The 19,659-nt window shown below is 35.5% G+C and overlaps 1 protein-coding gene across 2 annotated transcripts in view; it reads right to left on the reverse strand.

The window, feature by feature from the left end:
- Nucleotides 1-19,659, reverse strand: part of Epha3 (EPH receptor A3) — a 314,441-nt gene that overhangs the window by 49,301 nt on the left and 245,481 nt on the right. Inside the window, exons 7-11 of one of the 2 annotated variants that reach the window (XM_021209582.2) lie at nt 18,974-19,133; nt 12,167-12,269; nt 10,953-11,020; nt 6,868-6,993; nt 4,185-4,370 (exon numbers count right to left, since the gene is read on the reverse strand). In XM_021209582.2, the coding sequence (XP_021065241.1) occupies nt 4,185-4,370; nt 6,868-6,993; nt 10,953-11,020; nt 12,167-12,269; nt 18,974-19,133 (643 nt within the window). Of the gene's footprint in view, nt 1-4,184; nt 4,371-6,867; nt 6,994-10,952; nt 11,021-12,166; nt 12,270-18,973; nt 19,137-19,659 lie in introns of both variants that reach the window. The other variant, XM_021209581.2, reaches the window with a different exon arrangement.

Here is a 19,659-nt window from a genome sequence, read left to right on the forward strand (position 1 = left end):
AATGAAAAAAGTAATGATTATATAATGATCTTTCCAAAAAAGAGATCTAAAAATAGCATATCACATAGGTTGTGTGGTTCCTGCACACAATTAATAGCAATATAAAAGGAACGGCTTTTAAGCAAAAGAAGAAAAAAAAAAAAACCCTAGAAATTATTCTCTAAAATTTCCATTTGGTGACTCATTGTCTCGTGCTTAGTCAGAAGTAGGACATACTAGTATTGTATATACACTAGTCTTGTATATAGTTTACAATATTTAAAATGTCTGAAAATATCACAATTCTGATAATTCTTTGTTTCACTTGAAGAAGCACCTGTAACAGGTTAATGTGCATGAGGTCTCAAACTGAGTAAGGTTGACTTGGAATTTGACTTCAGAACTACTGAATTCCTAATGAAAACAAGAACGGGCTCATGTTTCAAACCTTTGTAAATACCATCTTGTGCATAAAAATCAAGTTTGACTCCATGCTGCTTGTGAATGCACATCCATCTCTGGACTTGGAGGCAGATTTATTTATAAGCCAAAGAGGTTTAGAAAACAAAATCTGCAGGAAAATAGCTAACATGTAGAGGCAGATTAGCTTTATTTTATATTAAATGAAGCATATTAAGATGATACTAAAAACATTTGCATCTCCCTCAGCCACTGCTGGGTGCCAGACTTAGAGCTTTTAAACATGACACAGAGGAGCTCAAAATCAAATTCAATGCAGCATACTCTATATACTTAGAGTGTATGTGACTATATTTATGGAGTGGGCTTGTTCTTATTTGACCAGGGAGATATAGCGCATTCAAAGTTTTTACTCCAAGGGGGTAGCTGTGATTGACACTAGGATGCTCTGGAATCACACTTGACTAAGATGCTCAACTCATCCTATCTACTATTTATTATCTGCAATTTATTAACAGCCATTAGCCTTAATATTTTTTTTGTATTTTTTTGTCGTAGGGGTTGTTTTGAATATTTTATTGTTCTTGTTTTTCTTTGTGTATTGTAATTAATTTTATTTTTAGATGTGAATGACACTTCCTATGATATTTACTGTTTTACATCGACTTAAATGCAATAAATACGCTCTACTGTAGGCACAGCAGGCAGGTTGCTCTTACTAACTCCTTGACACTGGAATGAAAGGAAACAACCCCTGATGGATGAAGTCCTAGAATGCCATTGCTTAGCATCAGTTCAAACCTAGAATTTTGTTTGATGGTCAATTTTACCCACTCTTTCTTAAATGTTTATGCTGGAAAAATGAGCGACAATCCTATCCAGGCTGAAATGTAATCATTTTCTCCTTCACTCTGATTGAAACAATCGGGTATGTAAGTGAACACCTGTGGAAAAACACTCAATTCAGTGTCACTGAAAGCCTTGTACCAACAATTTGTGTCCCTCTCCTCCTACGCTACTTCTTTTCCTTTCCTTTCTACCCCTTTGTTCTTCTTTTTGTTTTGAGCTTTCACACCTCTTTCTTTCTTTCTTTCTCTTTCTTTCTTTCTTTCTTTCTTTCTTTCTTTCTTTCTTTCTTTCTTTCTTTCTTTCTTTCTTCCTTTCTTCCTTTCTTCCTTTCTTCCTTTCTTCCTTTCCATTTATTCACTTTACATCCTGCTCACTGTCTCTTCCTCCTGAATTACGCCATTTTCCTGCCTGGAATCACTCCTGCATATCTCTTCTCACTCTCAAATTTGTTGCCTCCCTTTTCATTGAAGTTTTTATATGCATATATATGTGCATATCAAATATATAGCTATATTTAAATATATAACCATATATGCATATATATCACATTGCTCAATTCATGTTTGATTCCTAACACAGTGGAAAATTAAATATTTATTTTGACCAGGGGCTAAACTTAGTTATATCCCTGACATTGCTGAGGAATATTATCTTATTTGGGGTATTTCAATTTATTTTTCACTTATGTATTTAGTTTTCGAGTATGGTAAGTGGAACGTGCACAAGCATGCTAGAGTCGATGGGAATTATGGTGTTTCTTCTGTTTCTCTCTGTCCCATTCCCCGGAGACAGGGTTCCTTACTAAGCCTGATACTAGGACTCCATGCCCAGCAAACACAGTAATCCTTCCGCCTTCTTCCATTTCCAGACTTCCTGTCACCAAGTACTTCTAAGCACTGAATAGCCTACCCAGCCCCTTGTTTTAGGGTTTAACATTAACACATTAACCCACAAAGGTTTAGACACTTGAAAGGCTGTTTGCTATGATCAATATTTCAGGGAAGATTTTTAAAAAAAATAACATATTAAGTTGAGTATGAGAATATAACATAGAAAACTGGGATGGTGAACTGGCTCAGCAGGTAAATGCACTTACTATGAAATTGGATGCTATGAGTTAGGTCTGCAGGATCCACATGGTAGAATTAGGTTCCTTGGTTGTGTCTGACCTTTACACATGCAATGTGGTATGATTTATAGATGTCCTAGTGTACACACACACACACACACACACACGCACACACATACTCCATGCTACAAGAAGAAAATTGAAATGTGGAAATCTGCTTTTGTCCATATTAGGGAACAGAGTTTAAATGGTTAAGTTATATTTCTCAATATCTGCAGTGACTTCTAGACAAGAACTTTATACTGTATGGCTGCTCGTGAAAATGGAAAAGAGAAATGACTAATTCTAATATACTGAGAGGTAATGACAATGTATGAACTATCACAGTAAAAGTCAAACCAGCAGGCTCACCCTGACATAAAATGAGACATGACAAATGAAAAAGCAGAGAATAAGATGAAAGGCTGCATAAGCACAAGTGGATTGACCTCCCGAGTTGGGTTCCAGATCCACAGAACAACAGCTTGATCAAGATGTCATGATGGATATTAAATGTCTAATTAACACCGAGGACCCAATGAAATGTGATCCATCTAAAACAATTCTTCCCCTAAAAGAACAGTAGAAATACTTGCTTTCATAATCTCCAACTTACTATCAATGTTTTCATTAATTATTAAAACAAAAATATGTTTCATCAGCAAATATTTCAGTATAATTGCTAATATCACCTGAAAGTTACAAATGCAGAGGGAAGAAATAAATACAAGATTATCCATGGTTATGTTGTTGATGTTGGAATTATAAAGTTATTGTTATTAGGTTGAATTGTTAAATTCTTAATTCTGTTTATTTCACATCATAACTCAAACGGAAAATCGAAGTGTTTCTTAAGTAAATCCCGCTCTTGTGTAGAAAGGAAGTAATTTTTAGCTACACTAAGGTGGGAGAAGGTATCCGTGCCACTTGTAAAGGCCTGCATGTAATGTTACAGAAAAATATCTTTGTGCAAAATATAACGGGTAATGCCTGTTGGTAACCATAGAGTACAGAAATGTGGTGCCAATGAATTATCCCCTGAAAGATGCCAAATTTTCTGCCATATGTTGTCATTCACTGGATGGAGTCTGTTGCCAATTTCACTTACTCTTCAGCCTGTGATCCAAAATCTTGAGAGGAAAAAAAAAAAAAATCCACAACCCATTCTCAAGAGGTTTACATTGGGACTGGAGCCAAGAATCGCAGAACTGCAGTACAGGATCTTTTTATGCTGGCTGAAGAAACCATCATGGGTAAAATCCAGAGCTCGGCCATGACCCTGAGCCAGAGGCTCCCAAGTGCAGCCAGGAAGGCATTGGGAACCTAGGTCAGAACTACCTGAAATCCACTGGGGAGCAAGGAGAAGCTGTGGGTCTACTGTGAGTCCCAGTCTTACATCTTAGAAGCATCCCCGAGATGCCTGTAATTTTCCTAAAGACAGGAGGAGAGCAAGGGGCCAAAGATCTGAGAGTTTCTATGGAGCTGATGAGTAATACAAGAAAAGGCAGCTAGTCGGGACTTCCTGTCAAAATCCAGCATAACTTATCCTGCTACTTTGAGAACAGGATTACTCTTCACAATTCTCTTCAAGACAATCTTTTAATCCATGGACTAGTGTCAGAAGTCAGAGTTCTGTGTCTAGTAGAACATGACTGGCATTTAACCTATTGCCAGAAAAAACAAAAAAAAAACAAAAAAAAAACAGATCATCCTCAACAGAATTTCAGTTAGAATCAAGCTACTTGCGATCTCAAAATGCTTCAACGACTTTGAGTTTATGAAATATCTGCTCAGCATAAACAAAAGCTGGTCTTGTGATTTTGCTTACTCTTAGTGACAACGCCTTCCAGTCGAATGATGTTGGGATGGTCAAACTGTCCCATGATGCTCGCTTCTCCGAGGAAGTCTCTCCTCTGTTTCTCGGTATATCCCACTTTCAGGGTCTTTATGGCCACCGAAATCTCTTTTTTTGAAGGAAGTTTTAAGCGGCCGCTGCACACTTCTCCAAATTCACCTGTTAGGATATAAAAAGAACAATAAAATATCATGGAATATTAAAAATTCCTGAGGGTGTGTAGGAAGCTCAGTGGGTAACGTATGCAGTCAGGAATTAGGAATCCCAGCATGCAGGCCAGGTAATAGTGGTGCATGTCTGTAACCTCAGTCTTGTGTCGGAGCAGAGACTGGCAGACGCCTGGGCTGGTAGTTATCCAGGCTTGCCACAGTTACAAGGTCAGGTCCAAGGAGCAATTGTATCTCAACAAACACAAAAGTCAAATATAGATCATTGGAAGAGTCAAATATAGATCAATGGAGGAAAACATTCAGGGTCAACCTCTGCTTTTAATGTGTACAAACATATGTGATTGAAGCATATACAACACACACACACACACACACACACACACACCAAAATAATTGAAAACAAAGCAACTGCTTCTTTAAAATAATTCCTTGAAAATCTATATGTTTGGACTTCCAAGGTATATTCTATAAGCTCAAAAGTTTTTGAAGGTATAAATTTCTTAGGCAGTATAAATTGCCTAAGAAAGCCTTGGATATTTGTGGATCTTAAAAGAGCTCTCCATGGTTTAAATCAGCACTCATGAAACTGCAAGTGGAGAATTGTGCGAAGCATCCAGTAGAGGTTGCATTCCTTGTTCTAATCTCTAACATTGTTTCAGGGTTATCAACAGGCCAGCACAGATATTAAGATTGAACACAGGATTAATGTCAGATGTTTGAAACTATTCTGTTTTTACTACGAGGGCCAAATTGGCTATAGACTTAGGCAGACTGAAAATGAGAGGGTAAGCATCTGCTATCAATTCATTTTATTGGAGTATTGGTTTGTTGTATTATTGACACACCAGCTATAAAGTTCCTTAGGCTTCTGGGAGGAGAACAATGATATAACAATACCAAATGAAGCATAACCAGTTTTACCTAAAACTCTCTGCAGAAGTATTTTTCTTAGATTTAATGCCCTTTACAAAGCTGCTTTAATGTGCAAATGATCTGAAAATTGTTGAACATGAAATATTGCTGAATTTTGAAGCTTCCAATTTACTTGGTATAAAATGTCCTTGAGCCATTAGGATCCTACCAGGTTACTGATAAGATTTACCTATCGTCATTCCAGTGGATACTAGGCTTCGTTCGAGGTAATAGTGGTGTATGTCTGTAACATAGAGCTTTTTGACTCTGTTTTAGCTATAACAGCTACAAAATGGGCCACTCATGGAATGTCTTATCCCATTATTGAACAGACTATTGGATATGTGCTGTACCACATGTAAACATTAATCTTGTAGTAACCAGAGAGGAGTTATTTTTGAAGTGTTTTTCAATTAGCTATTTTTTGATTAACAAAGCAGTGCTGAGTGTTTTCTAAATATGGTGACTGATGTATCACCAAGAGAGGTGTGAGACAATCTGCTTGTTTATTTATTTACTTACTTATTTCCTTTCTTAGTATTTTGGTAAAATAAATGTTTGACCTCCAAAAGTAGCAGAATATCCTATTTAATTCCCTGTTGCATCACAACAAATATTTTGCCTTCTCTTTAAGAAGTTTTAACCTCCACTGACTTTAACTGACTCTGTGAATCCAGACTCCATCATTTGCAAAGCAATGAATTAAGCTAGACCTTGACAAAGCCACTTGCAGTCCAAAATAGAAGATGAAACGCTCCTTCACGTATTTCTCAAGCAGCGAGAGTGATGTAGATTTCACGAATTACCTACAGACCTCAGAGTGAACAAGAAATCATCAACCTTGTTTGTGAGCAGTGGTTATGACTATAGGTCCTGTTGGGCTGGAGGAACAAGAAAAGCAGTATTTGAGAAATCAACTGATTTCCTAAACTCGGGTTAGACTATGTCACTATAGACATGGGGATAATAAGGAAAAAGAGAAACTGTGCCATAACTTAGAATGTGAAACTCGAAAAAAGATTTAATTTCCTTTCATGAGGTTATCAGAACATTTCCTGGGAGCTTTAGTGCCAAGTATGTCAAAACCTACGAGGTGAGTATTAAATTGATGCATTTTACATTATTTAAAACATATTCTCAAAATGGTCACATGATATCTATGTCAAATGGGTCAGCTTTTTATTTTTGATTGTTGGTTCTCTGAAAGACACTTTTAAACTAAAAAAAAAAAAAAAAGATTTACAATGACTAGTTTTGTTTATAGTGAGACTCACTTTTATCCTGCTGTCCCCATTTAGTCAATAGCTTTGTGACACATGATCAGCTTTTAGCCACTGCTATTGCTGTCCCTGGAATTCAATAAATAAAAGGCAGCCATGGTCTGAGAGTCTGTAAGTCTGGCACCTTTGAAATAATTACATTCCATTAAATGCTGTATTTATTTATTGCCTGTCTTTGATCATGAAATCAGAAAATGCCTGTCTCCACAGTAGTACACTTACTAGCAAGCTCATGTTCCTCCTGTAGCGTTCTGCCTGTTATTTTGTTAGGAGAACTATTGACATGCTAGTTACCTGCTCCAACAACTTTGTCGATGGATATATTGGTGGCATCCAACTCCTTCGCGAACTCATGAACTGCTTGGGTAGGGTCTTCATATGTATGTGGATCAACGTAGGTCCTGAGTCCTGGAAGTTTTACTATCAACAAAAAGAAAAGCATGACTTTACTAAGCAAATTTCAAAATCGTATTCACTGAAAAAGAAAAAAAAAAATCTATCAAATTTGTATCGATCTGTAGGCTACTCTGTAACATTAAAAAAAAAATCTCATGGAGGTGTACTAATTGTAAGAAGAAAGTTGTTTGCAATAGAGCACAAAGAGGAAGCACAATAAAGTATTTTCTCTGCTAAGACCCTAGAAGGGGATAATGAAATGCAGATCTCAGGAGGAAGAGGTCTATAGTGTGAGTGGGCATGGTAGTTACTACCATAAACCAACAAACCACTGTGCTACTAAACACTTCTGATTCAGAGGCGCTGGAATAGCCAAGTATCTTTACAGTCCACCATCTGACAGTAAATCAAAATACATGAATATGCTCAGGAATCAGAAGAGTATAGAGTAATTAAAACATTAAAAAGAAAAACAGAACATCTCTGACACTACAGTATGTATGTTGTTTTTAGTATTCACAAATGAGTTCACCATCTGCATGGAAAAATGGAGTTTAAGCTTCATATTTTATGTGCATACTAGCATACTATCAGTGGACTGAGATCATGTATGATTCTGAACAGAACTAAAGGCAACATAAATAATGTTTATGTTTAAAAGCTTAATTGTTAAGCTGAGAAGCAATTTTAAACCTAAGTCATAAATGTAACTTCAAACCACAACTATTTATTCCATTATTCTGAATTTGAAATTCTCATGACTTTCTGTAAACAAAATATCAAATACCCAAAAGGTAAATTATTTATATAAATGCTATTCATTTTATATTATGAAATAATTTCATTTGGAAAAACTACCTCATTAAAGAGAATATGAAATGCTCGAACAAGTTATCTACAAAAGAAAATGTTTTAAATACATTAAATCTGTGAACACACTCTAACGTTAAGGATTGAAAATTGATTTCCACAAAACTTTTGTTGACATTATAGCTGATTTCAATTTTGGTTACATGGATCACATTGTTTTGATATGAACCAAGTATGCTTAAAAGATATATCTTCTTTTTAGTTACACTTAAATGTTGAAGAATATTTTCTTTTATGAAATAAAAAACTAGACAATGTAATTTCCTACAATTACTTTATAATTGCAGCATCTCATTTAGAAAAAGATAACTAAACGATGCTTTGGTACAATCAGAGTTGGTTTGGAATGGGAATAAATAATTGGCAGTAGTTGTCCTTAGGGTAAGCCTTCAGCACAATGGATTATCAGTCAATGAGTACAGTATTTCAGAGTGTGTGTTTTTTTAAAGTCTGATTTATTTTATGAAACATTCTTTTCTGTAAAAGAAGATGTGGCCTCATCCTTTAAAACAAGAATTCATTATTTTTAACATTAATCTAACAATTACTAATAGCATCAATACTAAGACTCTGTGCCTACAGAAAGCTGTTGTGCATTTCTTGATTTGGGAACCACTGATTAAATAAAGTATTTAAGGAAGTAAATATGTGTTAGAATCTTCTAGAGTTACTCAGTTTGCTTACATTTAAATACTCACTTTAATTACTGATTTTCTGGTATGTTTTGATCTGCCTCTAATTTTGAATAGTAAAGGAGTATGGTATTTCTCCTTAAGAAAGAAAATAACATTTTGGACATAAAGTTGAATATTTTCGTTAAATAATTGCAAATCTGTGACTTTGCTAAATTTGAAGAATCAAGCTCATGTTAGGGAGAGTTGCTGGCATTAGAATTTATAAAAATGTGAGATAACTGTGACATGCAATGTCTGAAACTTAACCAAAAATATGCTATTTTTAAAGGTCCTAAATTGAGTTTTTAAAGTAAGACTTGGAGAAAAATGTGTTGAACTAAATAGTACAAAGCTTGAATAATCATTCTCTCCTCCAAAAATCAATCACATTTGCTTCTATTAGCATAAAGTAAACTGATTTTTCTGTCCACATGACATTTGTGAAAAATTATAAACACAAACACACTGCCCTGAGTCAAATGGTCTCTACACTAGGGACTTGAGCTGTTGATTTTTTTAACTGCACATTCCTTATGTTCTGGGAAGCAGGAGGTTTGGGCTGCAAGGCAAGCAATCCCTTCACACCAATAATTAAGGGCACCATACAGAGTAACTGGGCTCTGCCACAAAAACCAGATAATAAACACATGCACACGTGTTAAGCTGTGCTACTTTACAGCTCATTCTGTGCAAACACAATAATTTACATTTCCATTTTACCAGCATGAGTTGCCCTAAGGACAGCAAAAAAAAAAAAAAAAAAAAAAAATGTCCAGGCAGAGAAGGCAAGGAGACAGGATCTTAAGAGGCAAAACACATTTCTATTCTTTTGAAGCAATGTTATAGGACTTGTAACAAGGCTTGAGGGAATAGTTCATAGCTAGAGCTTTTTAAAGTAATACCAAATAAATGGTCTGAAATAAACCAGCTGTAGTAATCAGAGGCAGAAAGTCTATGACAAGCATGTAACTTGCTTTATGGTTTTAAAAGTGAGATAATATACATTTTTAAAAATTTGTTTATTATAAGGAAAAGGCACATTGAAAACAAAAACTAAGAATCTAGGCCATAAAAAAGAGGAAAATACTAGAATCTGCATAGAATTGGTGACAGACACTTATCAGTGTCCATATTCATAAAGGTTATGATTTACATAAAATAGCCAAGTCAGCATGGTGTAGTATAGCAAGTATTCACACCAACTATCCACTTCTAAGGTAAATTCAGAAGAATAGAATTGCCTAATTTAGTCAAACTATAAAAGAATGGGAGTCTGTTCTATAATCTGATAATTCACTAAGTTTATTTGGTAAATTAACTTAACCTAGTCTGGAATAACCTGAATAGGTATGGGATTGAATTAAGGTAAAGCTTTGGTGTTTTATCACTGAATGAATTATTTTATTTCAGTTCGATGATGAAATGAATAACACCTACCACCTCCACAAGCTCTTCCACTGCTTCCAGACAAAAATTTACATTTTCATAGGCATGCTTCTCCCTCTTTTCAACCTACTGTTTGCTTTTCTCATGTAAACTAAGATAAGGAATTTTATGTGAATTTTAACCACAATGAATGTTTTAGATGCAGAAATAGTGTTTGATAGGAAGCATCCTATCCATCTGAAGAAAGTTTTGAAAGATAGTAATAAAGGCTGAGGTAGCAATTAGTCTGAGGGAGGTATTTCAGAGCAGGCAAGCAAGTCTAGTCTTTCTGGTAACTTCCATGAGATCGTGCTCCTTCTCTGAAGGGCATTGGTTTGTACTAACTCCCCTGAATGAAGCTAGAGTTTGGAAAAAGCAGACCCATTCGATGATTTAGTCTACCAGAGAAGATAAAAGTATACATCTCTTTGTTCAAGGCAAAACATGTTACCTAAAAGGTGTATTTCTTTGAAAAACTATCAATAGAGATTTAGTTGGTTGTAATAGATGTGAGGAGGAAAAATATTGTCTTTCCTACCAATTAGATGACATGTAACTTTAAAATAAGTAGTTTATTGTAAAAGCTTTTTCCTGGTTGGTGAACCACATAAAGTAATGGGTTACATAAAAAAGTGGTCATTTATATTTACTTGGGAGTCAAGAGAGAGAAAATGCTCATATTTGGATTACAGCAGACACGTAGTCATGAGGAAGTTGAGGCTAAGCTTTGCAGCCACTTAGAGATGACTACAGTTTCTAGAACTCGTCGCAGGCATTATGTGTACATAAAGCCACAGGTTACCTATCATTGTAAATATTCTAAAACACCACCATGGAGAAAATATTTCATATAGAACCTTAGATTTATTCCTCTTTCTACAATCAATTTATTTTGCTTATTTTTCCCTCATCAGACTACTCTCGAATCCCTTCTGTCAAAGAGAGGTTACCCAATCATACATCAGCAACTGCTAAAGCTGAAATGTTAAAAAAAAAAAAAAAATTGAAACTCACGGTGCCCATTCCCAAAGTGAAGGCGCTTCTCCTCTGAACTGTGTTTTGACTTGTGATAGCCACAAAACCTAGAGGCAAAGCAACAAAATATAAATGCACTACCTATGCTCAGAATATATAAAACCCCGCAATTCAAGCTTTCCCCTGAAACAATCAAATGCTTTAGCGAAAGTTTACTGACACTATATTACATTTTTCTCCTAGGTACCCTGGAAGGTGGCCTAATGAGGAGATATGTAGGGTTGCCTCCCCACTGAGCAGACACCTCCAGTTCAGTTTTTATAATGGCCTTAGAATGTGTTTATAGTATTTTTTAACAACTACTGTAGGAATGAATAAAGAGTGGAGTCTCCATTGGTAATGAGTGCAGTGCCCTGTTACCAGTGTGAGGGGTGAGAAAGTGTCAAGGAATCTGGGGTCATTTGAAGAATAAGGGGATAATTGGAAAAAGAAAGTGGGAACTAGGAGTGGGGTCAAAAGAGAAGTAGTTTGAGTTAGAGGGTGTGGGTGAGAATTAATAGAGATCATGGAGCTTATTGGGAAACTTCCTTTCCTTGTAAGGTCAAAAGCTACACCCATAAAGTCCCACCACTGTTACTGCCTAAACATGCGCTGGACAAGAGCAACAACAATAGATATGTTAAAGCAGACCCTTGAAAGCCTATGAGGCGTCAATCTCACAGGGAAATCTAGAGGTGTCCAGGAATACTTAGAGGTAGAAAAATGATTTTTCCTGGCAAGAGCAGACCAATTGGTTATCTAATACCAAACTAAAAGCCTGGAAACATACACACACATTTTACATATTATGTACTACATATTGCATATGGCATATTGCACATTACACATTATGTATCATATATTGCATATTGTACATATTATATATTTGATACATTGTATCCTATACACATATACGTGCAACAACAACTGAAAAAAAAAGAGGGCATGAATTTGACTTTGAATGAGGGGCTTTGGAGGGAGAAAAGAAAGAGAAGGAAGAAATGTAGTAAACATCATAATCTCAAATTTTAAAAAATATTAATGGAGAAATAAGAATGAAAGGAAGGATGAAAGAAAATAAAAGCAGAAGGGTTTTATAAACATCCAAATCTCTTAAGGGACTGCTCTGAGTACACAGTCTTCAGATTCTAAAGCAGTTCAGGGCACTGAGAAAAGCCACAATAATGGTCAATCATTCAGTCAACCAAACTCACCTCCCGACCAAAACATAGGTGACCGCCGTGAGGACAATGATGGCCACAGCTGCGGAAATAGCAATCATCACCACATGACTGTTTTCACCAGAGATGGAGAAAGCTGCAAGGTCGAAGGAAAGAAATAAGAGAACAAGCATTACCTCTGTGACTGACAGTTACATGGTGGTACTTTTAAATTCACTCCACACTCTGAGGTTTTTTGCTTGTTTGTTTTTGTTTGTTTGTTTTTGTTTATTTGTTTTTGTTTGTTTGTTTGATTTTGTAGTTAAATCAAACATTGAAAGAATTCACAGTTTAAGACAAAACAAAAATGACACACTTCTCATATTTTTATGACATTCCTCATTAATGAAATTAAAATTTAATAATAAATTATTTGAGTACCAGATCGTGAAATCTAGGGCTAGTTTTTGTCTGTCCACATTAGCATGAAAGTCATTGGATAAATCAGAATTTATAGTAAGAAACAAGGTGAACTTTGGGAAGAATCTTCTTTTGAACCTGATATGTCTATTTATTGGCTAAGAGAATTTTAGTTTATAGCAGTATAGACAAAGCTCGAGGGTATTGTACTAAGTGAAATAAACCAGACAAGGAACACATATTTCATGTCCTCATACACATGAAGAAGCTAATAAAAGACAGACTCATGCAGTTGGAAGATTAATATTAATATTAATGTAAACATTACAGAGAACTTGCTAAGAATATACAGTTATTACTTTGTCAGCTTCAAGACAATTTCAAAACATAAAAGTCATGAAATGATGGTTTGTGTACCTCCCATCACTAAGAAATTTTCCTGGGGTTCCTGTCTTCATAAACAGACCCAAAATTAATCAAGTAATAAATTAAGAAACTACCCTATTGTCAAATCTATTCAACTTCCAGGTTTTTTTTTATATAGTTCACACCTAAAACAGGTTTTGCTTTATGTAGTAGGTATATAAACTCAAAACAAAATCGTATAACATTTGTCAGTTCTCTGAAATTCAAATTTCTATGCCTGTTAATAAGCATTCACCGGCACACAGACACAACTGGAAAGGACTGATTTTGAGTTAAATTGATTAGCATCAGTGGAGACTCTATTTGCACACAGATTCAAATATTTATCTGCCACATTACAGAATAAGTTTAGAGAATCTTGAGGAAGGCCAGTGTTCTGAATGTAATGTAAATAAAAAGCCACTGAGTGGGGAAATAAGCTCTGGTTGTTTGTTTTGTAGCCAGGGTTAAGACTGGCATTGCTTAGAAGCTACCCGGTGTGGGTATTGGTCCTGGATTCAGCCCAGGACATCTGACCAGGAAACATCCAACCCACAAACTATGAGCTCTTCTCCTCATTTCAGACCTGATCAATCAAATCCAGTTGTCAGGAAATCTTTTTTATATAGAGTTTTCTGTCTTTATGTGACTTCTGGATTACGATTAGAATTCAGAATTTCTCTCTGTTCACCTTTCTTCTCTTTTATTTCATCACTCAAATGTTTCTTCTCCAAAGCCAGTCTGCTGTACTATTCTTACACATACACTACTCTGCTTTTTTTTTTTTTTTTACACTTTCAGAATTCAGTGTAAATTTTAAACCAGGTACTAAGATTTAGGGCCCAAGTTTGTAGCTTAATGCATTACAGAGTCTATGAGAATCCTGATCTGGAGTTTTCTACCATCCCCACAGTCCTGGGAAAGCTCAGATTACCAGGTCATTGTGTTGGTAAATCCTGATTGGACACGTGATGAAATTTTGACTTGAAAGAGAAAATGGGGAAGGGAGGACAGAGAAATGGAGAGAGGGAGAGAGAAATAGAAGGAAGACAGGAGAGGGAGAGAGAGAGAGAGAGAGAGAGAGAGAGAGAGAGAGAGAGAGAGAGAATATAACTCACATCTCTTTCTTCAGAAACCTTTTACTTGGCCAAATCTAATTGTGGAAGGTTTTCTGCAAAGTGTTCTTTCTCATAATTAAAACCAGGCTCTGTACCTAGCTGTAGTTGACCAAAATGTAACATACCCATTGATTTTTCTAGATTCTCTCATATTGCTTTGTTTGGTCTTGTTTGTTTGTTTGTTTGTTTGTTTTCATCCTTGCTGATATTTTGCTTGTAAAGTGCCAATTTTAATTTTGTCATTTTTTATAGGTATTATTTGTGTATGTGTGTGTTTCCCATGTTCTCTCTTTGTTTCATTTTCTTTTTGTTCATTCATTTCATTTTATCATTGTGTGTTTGTTTATTTTTCTATTTGATTGTTTCCTTGAGAGAGAAAGAAGACAGCTGAAAGAGTTGAGAGATGGCAGGGCTTTGGGTGGAGATGAGGAATGGAAAAAACTACGACCATAATACAATGCACAATATACCTTCATTTTCAATTAAAGACTTATTAAAACGAAACACACACACACACACACACACACACACACACACACACACACACAAACAAAGCTCAGGTGTTTCTTAGGAGCAGTTAAATGATATAACATAAGTACCAGGGCAGAGCAGCAGTGTTCAGTCTCCTATGCATCTGACAAATGAGCCTAGGGTGTGACTGGAAGTCATACCACACTGTAAACTGTTTTCAGCACCTTATTCAGTTCCACTATCCTCCTGTTGCTTATACAACTGTGCTAGTCATAGAGTAAAGTCTGGGCTCAGGTATTTTTATGGCAGTGAGCAGGCAGCCTCCAGCTGCTGCCCCTTTAGTGTCCACTGCATTCTCAGGCATAGGGCATCTCCTTCATGGTGACTAAATAGAACAAAAACAGGAGTGATGGAGTCTGGGCATTCTGGACTAAGAAAGGCCTGGTAGAATGGTCATCTCTACTCCTTGTCTCTTTGTTGTGGTTAAGACTTCCAAATCTGTATGCAGTTGGAGGCTCCTCAAGCCCAGTCCTTTCTACTCACCCTCTTTTCAGCATGCCAGGTACATACCTTAGCCTGAGACTATCCACAGGTATCTAGAACATCCCACTTCCAGTTCTTTTCAGACACCTTCCCATAGAGTTCTTACTCCTGAAACTCCATCTTCATAACCACTTGTCATACACATTCCTATCTACTAGCTACAGGTGTGTAATTAGTTGGTAAAATAGCTTAGCCTGGCTTTCATAATACTGATAAACACATGGTGACATGACTGCTTTTCATTCTATGGGATGTAATTTTTGTTTGTTTTTTTTTGTTTGCTTGTTTGTTTGTTTGGTTTTTCAAGACAGGGTTTCTCTGTATAGCCCTGGCTGTCCTGGAATTCACTTTGTAGACCAGGCTGGCCTCAAACTCAGAAATCCGCCTGCCTCTGCCTCCCAAGTGCTGGGATTAAAGGCATGTGCCACCACACCTGGCTTTGGGATGTAATTTTTAATGAGCAATAACTTTGATATTCTGTGGATGTTTTGTAGTTCACAAGTTTATCTCGGCCAGCTCGATGAGAGCAGCAGAGGGAATGATAAGGAGACAGAATGGTCCTTCTCTCTCACTGCCAGTCATGGGATGGATCTATGACTGCTCCAATATAATCCTGCCCCTTGAAGCCATCTAAAATGTGTAATCAGATCACACCATGTTCTCTGTTGAAATTAAAAATAAAAAAAAAAAACATTGTTTCTTCTAAGCACTCCCACATACATACCCCCTTGTTCTTTCAAATTCATAACATTTTAATTATTTTTTATTATGTGCACTTATGCACATATACATAAATTCCTAGATATAACCTACTCAGTCCATACAATATTACTTGTATGTATTCATTAAGCAAAGGCCATTTGGTATTGAATGACCAATTGGTGTGTTCCTTATGTTTTAATTAAGTTGTTCACATTAGTGTCATTTTCTATATAGGAGAAAATTAGGCACTTGCTCTTTCTTTTGAGTCAGCATGTCTAGCATCATTCTCATTTGCTATATTATATAATATACCTTTATGTTTGATACATTGATAAAAATAAAATATTTATACAGTTCCAGTCAGGTTGCAAGTTCTTAATTCATTATATCGGTTCTCTTTTGAAGAAGTTACAAAAGAACCCCACAGTCTCTGAAATAGTCTTAGCATACAATATTTTCCAGATAATGATTCCACTCTGCAATTGCATAATAGTCTGGCATAATAGTCTCTATTCATCCCTTCCCAAATTTTAATTTACCATCTCAATTCTTTTACAATGAAAGATAAAAACAGCACAAACATGATCTGAGTCATTAGGGTGTCCTCATGTAATAGGGCTGGGGCTCCCATCCCATCGCTGGAAATAGTGATAATATCTGTTGGCCTCCAAGGATTCTAAAGTGTTCTGGTAAATATGTCCGGGACGTATGTGTCTGATCTTACTCTTGCTATGTTAGAAACAACAGTCATCCTATTTAACCTGTGTTATTTTTTCCACCATATGAGGATCCAGAAGATCCTTACAGGCTAGCAGTTTCCAGTTCTTTCTTCTAGGATTTTTCAGTTTTAGGAATTGTAATTGGGAGAAATAATTTAGTAACATCCACACCCTCACATGTACATGTACACACATGCACACACACACACACACACACACACACACACACACACACACATACACACCCACCCTCATGCACACACATGAGCACACACAAACACACATAATGGCTTAATCCACGGACAGATTCATAGATTGATGATATTACTGGGTCTGTCCTGTTCTAGGAGGTAAGGATTTGTGGAATGAAGTGGGTTACTGATATTTTGCCATGAAAGTTGGCCTCTAGCCTGCTCCTTTCTGTGTCTCTCCACTTCCTCTCAGTCATGAGGTGAGTAGCTTCCCATCCCCATGTTCTGCTCCCCCCTCTAAGCTTACACTAACAAACTAGCCAACTCTTCACAGAACCTCAGGAAACTGTGAGCATAAACTGTTCCTTCTTTAAACTCTTTGTCAGGTATGAGTCGCAGTGACTCAAAGCTTCCTAATATAGTATAACTGTACTACCTTGTAGAACTGACTTTCCCGTAACAACATAACAGGATGAAGTTCCACAATGCTGAGCAGACCTCACTACTCGTCAGTGAATACCACAAGATAATGGCCTTGCTATATTGCTCTTGTATACATTTATAAACCTGAAAGGACAATTTGTAATTGTTTTCAAAACAAGAAGTTTTGATACTAAAATATGGTGTCTGCACGAAATGCACAAAAGATGAAGAATTGCTAATGTCATTTTGCAAATACATTCATGACCATCATTTAAGATTTTCCAATTGATTTTAAGCTTTGTTCACAGGGACTCCATGACATTGTACATTACATTGCCATGTCTTCAGAGAGAAGTTTCTTCATGCCTATTTCCTTACAAGGGGCTTAGGAGAGTTACGTAGAGATAGAATTAGGTGTTTGTGAATGATGGCTCAAGAAGTATTGTCAATGTTTACCACGGGAATCAGTGACATTAAAGAGTAGTAAGCAAAGACCAGCATGTCAAAGAAGCCGGAGTTCCTCGTGCTAAGCAGCACTGCCACTTGACAAAAAAGTGCTTTATAAAGTATTTATCATTTTGACTTCAACACTATTTATTAAGTCCTATGCCTTCTTACTAGGCATAAATATATCATCATACCCATAATAATGTGATTTCACAGTTGGACAAAAATATTTGGAAAATAGAAAATGCAACTGCCAGAGAAAATGGCAAATTAGAATGGTCAGAACAGATTATAAGGTTTCTCTTCAGTAGAGTTCTGGGCATTGGAGCTCTTTCTAGGATAATCTTGGTCTCACTGGTGTGGGCCTTTGATCCTCCTGAAGGACTGTTTTCATAATTGTCACTTTGGCTATATAAAATTGTTTGTGGCTATGTTTTCTCTATTATAATTAAAATGACACCTATTCACTAGAAATATAAATCATCGTCTCTTATAAAAATAGTTCGTATCATTAAGTCTCATTGTTCCATGGGTCATTACTCAGAAAATACACTAACTACTTTGCCCTATGAATACTTTTGTGTAAGTATTCTTCAGTGTATTAATACACAAATGCACACATACACATGTATAAACATACTCATATTTTCCTCAAAATTAATTGTAATCTCATTTGTTACTCTTAAATAAATTTAACTTATATTTATTTTATATTAGCATCATAGTAATTAAATATACCCTTTCAACGATTCTATTTTAGCAGTGGACTTCTAAAATAGGAAACATACATTTCAAGGTAAATATATTGAGAAAAATGTTTGCCAGTTATAGATGCATTTTAATCTACCTTTGAGTGACATGGACAGATTGTTCAAATTGCTTATGAATATAAATGAAGCTATATACACATATTAAAACTTTTAAACTACTATTCTCTAGTTTATACATATTGAATTTATTAAGGATTAACACAAAACTAATGTTAAAATTATTATTTGCTGTTAATTAAACAAAATTATGTACTGGTTGTATTAAGAATTAGAATAAAATTAAGAAACTCATGGATCAGTAAGTTTCTTTTATGGAGTTTATTAAATCATGCAATGAATTTAGAATATCTGAGCTGGCAGGTGTTAGCAGCATGCTATCACATTAAATAATGTTCTTCTATTACAGTTTCTGGCTAATAGAAAATTCGAATCATTTGATAAATTAGAAAAAAAATAATTTGAAATATAGAAAAGGCCAAAGATGTATGTTCACACCAATAGGAAATGATATATACAAGAAAGTGCAATTATTAAATTTCCTCTCAATATACCTTCAGTGCATGACATTTGCCTAATGCGGAGAATAACTCATCGGGTACTTTTTAATTTTTGCAAAACCCCACATTTTATCAAAAACTGAAGTAATACATACAGTCTGGGCTAGTTTCAAATTCAAATTTGCGGCTGTTGGTTCCATATCCTGCTGCCGTCCGAGCTCGGATTTGGAAGACATAAGTAGTATCTGGCTTGAGGCTACTGATGGTAACATTTGTGCCTCTTGCTCTCAAAATGGTATAACTCGTCTCTTGCTCCTGCTTTGAAGTTAAAAAAAAAAAAAAAATCATGTTAAAACCAAACCCTTATAATACTATCATACTCAATCCTTCAACATTTTGTCTTGAAGTATAAAATGCTTACTGAAGTCAAATTAATGATTTCATTCTCTGGGTACAAGTTATCAAACTGTCTAACTCATTCGGGATGAGTTACCTCTTGTACAGAAAACAGAAAAAAAATAGATTTCATCCTTACCTAATGTCCTTATAAAAATACCTTCTCTTCAAAATTAATGCTGAAAAAACTTCAGTATAATTCCAAGATTATATTTACAAAACCTACCTTTTTTGAGTTAAAGTGAAGAGAGATATTCCATGAATATTCAATAGTAAATATTTTACTAATTTTAAAAATATTAATAATATTGTATTTTAATAGTGGCAATTATTTATCTCAATATATCAAATTTTACATTGCATTGAATGTACATTGAATGTAAGTTATAATTAATGCATATGTTAATTGATTATACTCGAATATTTTTAATATCTTAACATCAAA

Source organism: Mus pahari, chromosome 12, assembly GCF_900095145.1.
Source record: "Mus pahari chromosome 12, PAHARI_EIJ_v1.1, whole genome shotgun sequence".
Classification (NCBI taxonomy): domain Eukaryota; kingdom Metazoa; phylum Chordata; class Mammalia; order Rodentia; family Muridae; genus Mus; species Mus pahari.